The 11,784-nt window shown below is 33.4% G+C and overlaps 1 protein-coding gene across 1 annotated transcript; it reads right to left on the reverse strand.

Annotated features, from left to right (window-relative positions):
- Positions 1-9,692: 9,692 nt before the first annotated feature.
- Positions 9,693-10,619, reverse strand: LOC101996460 (olfactory receptor 5K3-like). Its single transcript, XM_013352951.1, has one exon. The coding sequence runs from the start codon at positions 10,617-10,619 to the stop codon at positions 9,693-9,695; it is 927 nt and encodes a 308-aa protein (XP_013208405.1).
- Between the last annotated feature and the right edge of the window lie 1,165 nt (positions 10,620-11,784).

An 11,784-nucleotide genomic window follows, 5' to 3' on the forward strand; every position in this document is an offset into this window, starting at 1 on the left:
ATCTATCTATCTATCTATCTATCTATCTATCTATCTATCTATCTATCTATCTATCTATCTATCTATCTCACATCATGACTGAAGTTTTCCCTCTCTCCTCTCCTTCCAAGGTCTCTGCTCTACCACCTGTCACCCTCCTTTCCTGTGTCCACTCCTACTTCCTTTCTAATCAGAAAAGGGCAGGCTTCCCATGGATATTGGCAAACTTTTTTGTGTTTCTCAGCACTGCAATTCTTATAAAATAGTTGTAAGTCAGGAGTCAGTCATTAGCTATTTGGTGGCTCTTTGCAGGAAAGTGAGCTAAGTCCTTTAAATATATGCACTGACTCTATAACTAAACTAGAATCAGGATATTGGGAAGGTTGGTGAGTATAATGGGCATGGGAACAAACCTGTTGGAGATAAAAGTTTGGATTGTAGAAATGATTTTGGATGAGAAGCTCACAGTGAAGTCAGGGGTAAAATGAATAAAACTCCTTCTCCAGTACAATTCAACATGTGATGTACAAGCAGAGGAACATCTTATATATATATATATATATATATATAGAGAGAGAGAGAGAGAGAGAGAGATAGGATTGGAGTATGGATAGGAATAAGAATAGGAAAACTTTCACAGTTACGGATACAGCTGGAGCTGCAGAGAAGTGGAGACAGTCAAAGATTGTGGAGTAGAGAGGACAGGTAGTTTAGTCTGCCCACTGAGCTCAAGGATAGTGACAGATCCTGTGTCATTGATAAAGAGGTAGAAGGTTCCTCAGGAATGACACTGAGATACTTGAGGTTGTCTATTATCCTTTGTATGTATACACACACAAGTGTATACACATTCACACACACAGCCAGGTACGCATATAGACACAAACATACAATAAGAAGTGTTAATATGAAAAACAGAAAAAGTGAAAGGAAACAAGGAAAGGGGAGAAAAGAACAGGGGATAAAGCAATTGAAACAACAAAAAAAAATATAAATATGAATACAAAATTACATCTTGAAAAAAGCATTTCTTGAAAAAAGTAAACTTAGCTAACTACAGGTGGTTGGAGAGGTGACAAATCTTAGAGGCACTCCAAGACTTAGCGTACTACTCCACTTGCACAAACATGCATAATTCTAACGGCATTCTTATTGCTGAGCCTTATTTCCACAGATAAGGAGAATTCTCACACCTAACCAAAAAGCTCCTTTGTGATGATCCTTTTGGCAACAGATAGAATTACAGCCAGAGTGATCAAAAGGCATACCATGGGATGCCCATCCTTAATGAATTCGTTTACAACACAACCTTCTTGATAAGGGAATGAAGAATGAGGACCTTTTGGCTTTTTTTCACAAGTTTCTCACTTTGAAACACAATAAAATGGGGATGTGGAATGCTGACAGTTTTCTTTTTCAGAATTATACATTAACCTGTGTAAGGCTGCATATAAACCAAGCCTGTCTTTCCTGTCTTTTGACACATGACCCAAGACAATGCTCACTGTCATGATGTACTTCTACCTATGACCTCCACCACCCTTTGGGCCAAATATTAGATATTTCCTCTGACAGCTTATGAATGGGTGTGTAGGTCACCTGAGGAACAGCTTCCTTTCTAATTAATGTCTCTGCCACCCTTTGAGTTGGGTGATCCACACAAAGCAACCTCAGTAAGCATGTGAGACATGGGTACAGAACAGTTCTTCTTGTTCTGCTCCTGTTGATCTCTGCTGGAGTCCACACTAATAACCAGACACAGTTGTTCTACCAGTCATTTTAGAAACATTGACCATCAATCACAAGCAGGTATAACACCTATTTCCTTCTGTTACATATAAGACTTTCAGCATGTGCGTCTGCGTCCTTGAGTCTAAATTCAAGCCTCAGGTTTCTGACTTCACAAGGACTATTTTTATGAATTTTGCTTAGCCAATAATGAGGCTAAACATTTGCTTGTTTAGAATTACCTCAGGATTATTTAAATTATTTGAGGCTATTATGGTGTTATTTTCCTAATTTCTTTCTTCTGTTTATAGGAGGGATTCAGATTATATGATTCTTTTTTTGTCATTTGTATCTTAATGTTTTATGAAACGCAGAATTTTAAAAATCTATTAAAATTCCTTTCACATGATGTACTTTGATCCTACTTTTCCTCCCCACAACCCCTTTAGATCTTCCCCACCTCCCTAAATATTTAACTTAATATTCTCTCTTTCAAAAAATGAAAATCAAAACAAGCAAAAACAAATTAGACAGAAAAATAAAAGAAAAGTAAATGAAATGAAAAGCAAATAAATCAGAGCAACCACAAGCAAAAGCATGAAATCCATTTCGTGCTGGCCAATTGCACCTGGATTGTGGGTGTAGTATCCAGAGACGCTTTATTGAAGAAAACCGATTTTCCCTTTCCGGTAAGTATCAGTTGCAAATAGCTTCTTGGTTAGGGGTGGGACCCCATGTCTACTTCCTTTTCTCAGGACTGGGATTCTGTGTCATCTATCTGTGATTCTTTTATCTAATCATTTTGCTAAAAGTGTTGATAAACTATAGGTGTTCCCTAGTGAATTTTTTGGGATATATATGTATATGTATATATAAATCTATCTATCTATATTATATATTTTCATCATGTATAGCTATCAATACTTTAATTTTTTTCCAATTTGTATCCCCTTGATCTCCTAAAATTTTTTTATTCTTCTATCTGGACTGTCAAGGACTATATTGAATATATACAGAGATACTAAATAATCTTGTCTTGCTCATGATTTTTGTGAAAATGCTTTGAGTTTCACACCATTTAATTTGATGTAAATATATTATGTTTAGGGATGTCCCTTGTATCCGTAATCTCTTCAGAAAAATTTATTATGGAGATATCTAAATTTTGTCAAAGATGTTTTTCGTTATTATTTTTGGCATTTGATGAAATGATCATGTGTTTTTTTTCTTTCAGTTTATTTTTATGAGTACTACATTTGCTGATTTTCATATGTTGAATCATCCCTCTGCATCTCTGGGATGAAGCCTACAAGATCATGGTGGATGAACATTTTTATGTGTTTTCAGATTTGGTTTGCAAGTAGTTTTGCATATATGTTCATAAGGGAAATTAATTTTTAATGATCTCTCTTTGTTGAGTTGCTTTCAGGGTAGCTGTGGCCTTCAAAATAAATCTTGCAATGTTTCATCTGTTTTTATTTTGTGGAATAATTTAAAAAATATTGGTGTTAACAGTTCTATGAAAGACTGGTAGAATTCTTCACTAAAACCAACTGACCCTGGGACTTTTTTGTTTATGAGACCTGCGATATTTTTGTTCTTGAGACTTTTAATGACTGCTTCAATTTCACAATAGGTAGGTGAATTTCACAATAGGTAGGTCTATTTATATTTTTTATCTGTTCTTGATTTAACTAGCAAATGGTACCTATGGAGAAAATTATTTTTTTTTTTGATTTTTCAATTTTGTGGAGTACAGACTTTCAAAATATGTCCTTTATGATTCAGTGGACTTTTTCCATGTCTGTTTTAATCTCCCTTTTTGTTTCTGATTTATTTGTCTATCCTGTTGGGTTTCTTTTTTTTGAAGAACCAACTCCTTGTTTCACTTATTCCTTGTATTATTTTCTTTGTTCTTATTTTATTAATTTCAAACCCCAGTTTTATTATTTGTTACCATTTACTCTTAGGTGTGTTTCCTTTTTCACTAGAAATTTCAGGTGTACTGCTAAGTTGCTAGTACAGGATTTCACCATTTCTATATGTAGGCACATAGTGCTGTGAACGTTCCTCTTAGCACCTCTTTCATTGAATCCCATAAGTTAAGTGTGGATATGTTATGTATTCATTTTCATTTTATTCTAGGATGCTTTCATTTTTATTTCTGTATTGACTTATTTTTATTCAGTAGAGGTTGTTCAGTTCCCAAGAGGTTTTAAGAATTCTTTTTTTTTATTTTTAATTGAGAAAAAGAAAAAAAAAGTTTCTGCCTCCTCCCAGCCTCCCATTTCCCTCCCTTTCCCCCACTCCTCTCTCCCCCCCCTCTCCAGTCCAAAGAGCAGTCAGGGTTCCCTGCCCTGTGGAAAGTCCAAGGTCCTCCCCTCTGTCCATGTCTAGGAAAGTGAACAACCAAACTGGCTAGGCTCCCACAAAGCCAGAACATGAAGCAGGATCAAAACCCCGTGCCATTGTCCTTGGCTTCTCATCAGCCCTCATTGTTGGCCATGTTCAGAGAGTCCGGTTTTATCCCATGCTTTTTCAGTCACAGTCCAGCTGGCCTTGGTGAGCTCCCATTGTATCTGCTGTTCCTATCCAGGTTTAGTCCATGGTGGTCTGATAAGGAAACTGAAATTTCCTTATATCTATTGAGACTTTTTTGTGTCCTAGTATATGCTCAGTTATGGAAAATTTATGTATGGTGCTAAGAATAACATATATTCTTCTGTGTTTGGGCGAAGTGTTCTACAAATATCTGTTAGGTTCACATTTGGTTTATAATGCCAATTAGCTCTAGAATTTTGTGTTTAGTTTTTGTCTGGATGACCCATCCATTGGTAAGAGTAGAGTATTGAAATTTTCCACTATCAGTATGTGAAGATCTACAAGTGATTTAAGCTTTGGATGTGTTTCTTTTGCAAAATGGGTGTCTTTGCATTTGGGGGGACTTACAGATTTTAAGACTGGAAATGTCATCCTTGTAGATTTTTTCTCTGATAAAAAAGTGTTCTTCCCCATGTCTTTTGATTAATTTTGATTTTAAGTCTCTTATTTGGATATTTACCATGGGAATTCCTTTAGTCAACAGCCTGTAAGATACCAGCCCACTTGGGCATGATCCCTTGTACTATAAATACTGACAAAAATCTTGCATGGTCTCTCTCTCTCTTGGATGCCAGATTCAGTTCCTATTCCCCGCTTGTGCAGAGGACTATGATATGTGAATCTATCCCTAAATAAAGAATGCTTTCTTATACTTATACTCAATTCTGAGTTATGTGAGACTGCTTTATAGAGTACATTTGCAGATATTTAATTGACTAAATCAACTTGCTTGTTATGTCAATTTTTGTCAAATCTTTTACCAACTCTTTTCATTAAGGTAATGTCTTTTCTTAATATTGAGGCATTTGTTCTTGTTGTTGTTTAGGTGTCTTTCTTGTACCCTGTAGAAAGATGGATCCTTTTTTTACATTCATTCACTAATATGTCTTTATTGGGGAGTTGAGGCCATTGATATTAAGAGGTATCAATGAACAGTGATTGCTAATTCCTACAATTTTGAGGGCCTTTTTGTTATTGTGTTGGGATGTGTATGTGTTTGCGTTTTCCTTCTTTTAGTTTTGCTTATGTGAGATATTTATTTTCTATAGATATTTCACTGGAATAGTTAAGCTCCTGTGTTGGAGTTTTTCTTCAAACACCTTTCTGTCTGACTAGTGCTGTAGGTGGATATTGTTTAAATTTGCATTTGAAATAAAATATCTTATTTTTCAGTCAATGGTAGTTGAAAGTTTTGCTAGGTATTATTATAATATGGGCTGGAATTTGTTGTCTTGTGAAGTTTACAGTACAACTTTCCATGTCTTCTAACTTTTAGTCTCCATTTAGAAGTCCATTGTAATTCTAATAGGTCTGGCTTTATATGTTACTTGCTCATTTTCCCTTATAGCTTTTAATAATTTTTATTTTTCTGTATGTTTAATGTTTTGATTATTATGTGTTGAGAGGACTTTATTTTCTATTTGGTTTTCTGTATGCTTCTGGTACCTTTATAGGTATCTCTGTCTTTAGGTTATGAAAATTTCTTCATATAATTGTGTTTAAAATATTTTCAGGGATGTTATTCTGGGATTTGTCTCTATACTCTATTTATATTATTCTTAGGTGTGATAGTCTCAGAGTGTCCCAGTTTTGTATTTTTTTTGTGCCAGAAACTTTAGGTTTAACATTTTCTTTGACTGATATATCTATTTCTTCTATCATATCCTGAATGCCTGAAACTCTTTCTACCATCTCTTACATTTTGTTGTTGAAACTTGCCTCTGTGTTTCCTGTTTGCATTCAGAATTTTTTTTTTTTTTTTTTGTATTTTGAGGAGTCAACATTAGGGCTTGAACAGTTTTGTTTCCTTCAACTGTTTATTTTCTTGTTGGTTTTCTTTTTAGGGATGTATTCATTTCCTCAGTTTGTTGTGTCTTCCAGGCTTTCTTCAAGGGATTTACTAATTTCTTTTTCTTTTTTTTTTCTTTTTTTTTATTGAGAAAAGGAAAAAAAAAAACAAGTTTCCACCTCCTCCCAGCCTCCCATTTCCCTCCCCCTTATTTCCTTCTTTCTAGATTTCATTAAGAGACTTATTATCCATTTCCTCTTTAAGGACCTCTATCATCTTCATATAGTTTGTTTTAATGTCTTTTTCTTGTGTTTCAGCTGAGTTGTGGTATTCGGAGCTGGTATTGGAAGCATTGCTCTACTCTGATGGAGACATACTACCCTGACTCTTATTGATATGTTCTTGTGATGGTATCCAGGCATCAGGCTTTGGGGTGATTTGAGATTTAGCTGTTGATTTCTTGGATTTTCTTTGGCAGGTGGGAGTTTGGTTCATAGTTTGTGTTTCCTCTGAAGATTTTCATAGAGTAAGTTGGTTGTGAGTTTCCTGTTTTACTGTCTTGTGTGTATTTTTAGGAAAGTTTGCTGGTGTTGGAAGCCAGGGAATGGGGAGAAAAGTAGAAGATGTTCTGATGTAGTGCCATGGGTGACTCTGATATTTAGGATTGGGACAACAGAGAGAGGGGAGAATGTCCTTGGTGAACTTACCTGGTCATCTAGTAGACATGACCTGCAGTTACACGAGGCATGTCTATCTGAGTACGAGTTGGCACACAGTGGCAAGTGGGATAGGAAAGGCTGGGAGGGTAATCTGTGCTATCTATAAAAGGTATGGACAGGGAGAAGGGAGGCAGCAGCTAGTGTTCTGTTGCAGCACTAGGGGTTCTGGGTGGGAACAGAAAGAGTAGAGAAGATCCAAGGATACTCTACCTTGTATTTTGACTAGTGTGACCTAAATATACAATGAATTTCATGCATTATTTTTGATAACCTCAACAATGTTAGCATATTTCCCACCACCAAAACATTGAAAAAGGTGTTTATTGTTCTTAGATCACACCTAAACTTGCATATTCTTATTTGACCTACAATTCTTTGACTTTATAAAGTCCAAGTATGCTTTCTATCCCTTGCAATGTACAGATCACTGGCTTTTATACAGATTATCTCAAACAAATATTCATAGAATTCACCTGAATTTTCCAACAAAAGTGTACACAATACTACCAGGATTCTTTTCCTTTTCCTTAGGCAGTGAATTGTAGGTAGGAATGAATGGTGTCTCATGTTAAATATTTTTCAAAGCAATCAAAACATTATACACACAAATTTATATTCTCTTTATTAATCTATTTTTTTATATATTGACTGTGACAAAATATCAGACAGGCAACTCATTTTTTTTAAATCAGAGGATAATGTGCTTATGTTTAAACAAATGTTATTGTTGTTTGAATTTGGAGAGCAATGTTCATAGGATTAGAGCAGAAACTAGAATTCGTAAGAGACACCCTCATAACCACAAGAAAGGAATGAATAAATCTTCGGGCATATATCTCTAGTTTGCTGAAGTTCACTGTTACATTTTCTGCCTTTTGAGCAAGTGATTTCTTGACAACTGTCTAGACATTTGGCTTATTCATTTATTGTTATGACTCTAATCATTGGTCCTATAAATAAAGATAAGGAGTATATTTCTGCCCCAGAAAGGCTTATTGGCTATTCTCTATTTTTCAATTAATAAATGAGGTACAAAGGCTATTCATGAAGGATTCTTTGTGAAACTCTGGTTGATATGGTATGGAAACATTTAACTAGCTGAAGTTTTTCATGTGCAGAATTAAAGCACCAAATAAGAATATTTTTTTAAAAAAATTGAAAATAGTATTTACTATTGAAGTATAAGTTATTAGCATGGATATATATATATATAATAATTGCTCAATTGCACTTTGTATGCGCATGCAAATAAAGAAACCACTGTTATACTCCACAAAAGTTATAAGCTGCATTGATAATATTTACTGTTGATATATGGTGAATAAATGTAATTTACTCCTTGGTGTTCCAACACCCAAACCTTCATGTAATAATAAGAAAAATATACTTTACAAATATATGTCCACTTCTTATAAAAATTTACAATACCACCAAAATATTTTTGTGGTGTGAATGTTTACTGACCCTCAAAAGTCCACCTGTTGAAGACTTGATTTTAATTTTGGTGAGGGAGTATATCTTAATATATAATATAACCTGCTTAGTCGATTTATTGTTATATATATATATATATATATATATATGAATTTGTACTAATATATAAAACAATGTGCACACACACAAACACACATATATACATATGATTCATTGCTGACCATTTAGTGCTGGCTAACCAACTGGTGTCTTCTTCCTTGGGAGAGACTATTTCTCCCATACTCAGCATTCCTTATTTGCCTGTAGTTCTTTCGGAATGGTTGAAGCATTTAAAAATAATCTCTATTTTAACAGGTTTCAAGCATTTAGAGAATAGGCAATATTATTTCAAACTCCTGTCAGAATCAGAGTGTGAATGGGAAAAGTACTGAATAATACATACTAAGATATGTTTGTTTAATGAAAACATAAAAGAATGTCTGATTAATAACTAGGAGATAAATATTAAAAGCTTCAGACAATAAATAGTACATTTTAGGGCAATTCTTTTTCTTTTATATTAAATAGCTATTTCTTTTAAGATATTTAAGTTTTCAATAGTTCTCTGCTGTTAGACTTGAGTGACTTCTCATTATTTTAAAATTAATAAACACATCGATGATTTTCATTTTAATTGGTGAATGTGTTGCTATTCCTAACAACCAACCAACAATGATAATGTCATTGAGCATAAAAAAATTTCAACTACATCTAATAGATACATTTTGGAGTTCCAGTGTCATATATGATGGGCAAATAATCAAATAATTTAAAAATTAAAACACATCTAAATTTCATTGTAAAATGGCATCATTTTGAAGCACAGATTGATAAGTCTTAAACACCTTTTGTAGTTCAGAAAATGTGAAATATAAATGACTAATAAAATATGAATATATTTTTGTTAGAAAATAAATATTTTGGATGAGTACACATTAAAATAGAATCACTTTAATGAAAAAGTACCAAGTTGAAAAGCATTGATCCAAAAATAAATTTACACCATTGATATAATTGATTAAGATATGATGATAAATAAAGCTTGTAATTTGGTAATTTGCTTGAACTTTTAAGACCTGAAATTGATAAACTTCCTAATGATATTAATAAATGCTACTGTTAAGATACTAACCTTTACTCCTAAAATTGATTATATGTGTTGAAAATTGAGAATAGATGATCTAATACTTTAACATATCTTTATTATTTCCTAAGAATTTCAAATATATTTTAAAAGAATTTCGTTATGAACTATTTTTTCAAATATTCTTATGCTTTCACAAAGTGATAAAATTAATTTTTTCATATTATCACATTATTTTATATGTAGATTTAGAAAAGGGCATTTTCATCTTTAGATAGTGATCCAATGGATCTTGTATTTGTTGACAAATGTTGCAGAATCATCTCTTCTTCATGGATCTTTTCATCACATTTATTACTTCTTTATTTCTCAGACTGTAAATGAAAGGGTTTAATAAAGGAATTACTAGGGTATAGAAAACAGCTACAGGTATATCATTATCTCCTTCATTGACTGAATGTGGGTGGGCATACATGTAGAGAAGAGAACCATAGAATATGGATACAGACAGAAAGTGGGAAGCACAAGTTGATAAGGCTTTCCCTCTACCTTCATTAGATTTCATTGTGAATAAAGTAAAAAGGATATAGAAATATGATATTAGGACTACAGTAATGCTAAAAGTTTGAATTGAACTAGACAAGATGAGCATCACCAGTTCATTGATATAAGGGTCAACACATGAGAGTCTATATAATGGAAAGACATCACAATAAAAATGTTTGATTACATTAGACTTACAGAAAGTTAACCTAAACAACAACCCTACATGAATGATTGAATGCAGGTTTCCTGCAATGTAAGTTCCTGTGATCATATGAAGGCATATTTTCTTGGACATCATAGAATGGTACTGTAGTGGATTGCATATGGCCACATAGCGGTCATAGGCCATTGTTGCCAGAAAAAAGCAATCTGCAGTTTCAGCAAGACTAAAAAAATAGAACTGTACCATACATTCATTAAGAGACATCTTTCTGTCCACAGAAAAGAAGTTCTGTAGCATCTTGGGAGTGATGGCACAGGAGCAGCAGGAATCCATGAGAGCCAGGTTTCCCAAAAAGATGTACATGGGTGTGTGAAGACGGCGTTCCATGTAGATCAAGACCACCAGCCCGAGATTCCCCACCATGGTGATCAAATAGATGGCAAAGAACACCAGGAACAAGAGGGTCTGCAGGTTTTGTTGATCTGTGAATCCCACAAGGATGAACTCTGTTATTAAAGAATTGTTGTTCTCCCTCATCTCAACTTGACTGTTTCCACTGTAATTACAAAAACATAAAATTAAAATGATGACAATATAATTTTCTCCTTATATTTTCTTTGTTTTAGAGGTATTTTTTTCTTCATGCACTTGCTATTGCCTCTGGAATGTAGCTAACTATGCTTCTTGAGAGTATGTTATCTCATATAATGTTAGCATGTATGATCTCCAAATTTAACTCACAATTTACAGGGATACTTTTATTATTACAAGAAAGAGATATCTTATTTTTAACTAGAAAATATTTTCTTTATGTATTTATGTAATTATAGCATGAAAATTTAGGGGACACCTATTTGAATTACTATTCCAAAATAATTTTGATACCAGGTTTCTTAATGATCAACAAAATAAATTTAAAATAATGTTTTGTATATAAATGTGCTGTTTATTTAACTGAAAAGTTTTGTTGTATATAGCAGGAGGAGAAAATGGTTTTTTGTAAATACATTGTCAATATATTAAATTTACTTTTTGTGAATTGCACAAAGATTACTAAGGACTAATCTATAAATAGAATTACCCAGAAAATTAAAGAAATAATGGTCTTCACATTCTTCATCCCCATTTATAAACATTTTCATAAACATTGAATCTGTGTGTCCCATTGAGTTTTTCAAATGCTTAAACCCCTGCTCAGCTTTGTAAGCCTAGTTTACACAGAATGCTAATTACAGTTGTGTATGTTTTGTCTATAACTGATCTGTGCTCCCAGTCCTTAATTTTTAAGAAATAACTTTAAATTGTGAGACCATCCAATTGTTATCCATTCTTTACCTGAAACATTCCGAAGCACAGAAAAGCTTTCAATTGTTAATGCTCATCCCTTAGTCTACCAAATAACATATATTACTGACCTGTACTTCAATGCCTACCTAAAATACACAGTTTTGTATATATTTACTTTATTTTTCTATATGTATTTGAACACTTTTGCTATATGTAAAGCTTTTTGAGAGGAGATAGGATTATTTATACTCCTAACTTCATCCTGATGATCCAGGGTAGGTGACTTTCCATTTAATATCCTGATGAACTTTTTAACAATTTCTGTTTCTGAATATTTTAATGTGAGGACATATCTACAAAGCATTTCCTGATGCCATTATCTTTTAAAAAGTTATCTTATAAAACTTGTCTTTTT

This window comes from Microtus ochrogaster, chromosome 2 (genome assembly GCF_000317375.1).
Source record: "Microtus ochrogaster isolate Prairie Vole_2 chromosome 2, MicOch1.0, whole genome shotgun sequence".
In the NCBI taxonomy this organism is placed as follows: Eukaryota; Metazoa; Chordata; class Mammalia; order Rodentia; family Cricetidae; genus Microtus; species Microtus ochrogaster.

Excerpts from the sequence above, each read along its gene's own strand:
- LOC101996460 (XM_013352951.1), bottom strand. The coding sequence starts at position 10,619 with ATGAGGGAGAACAACAATTCTTTAATAACAGAGTTCATCCTTGTGGGA.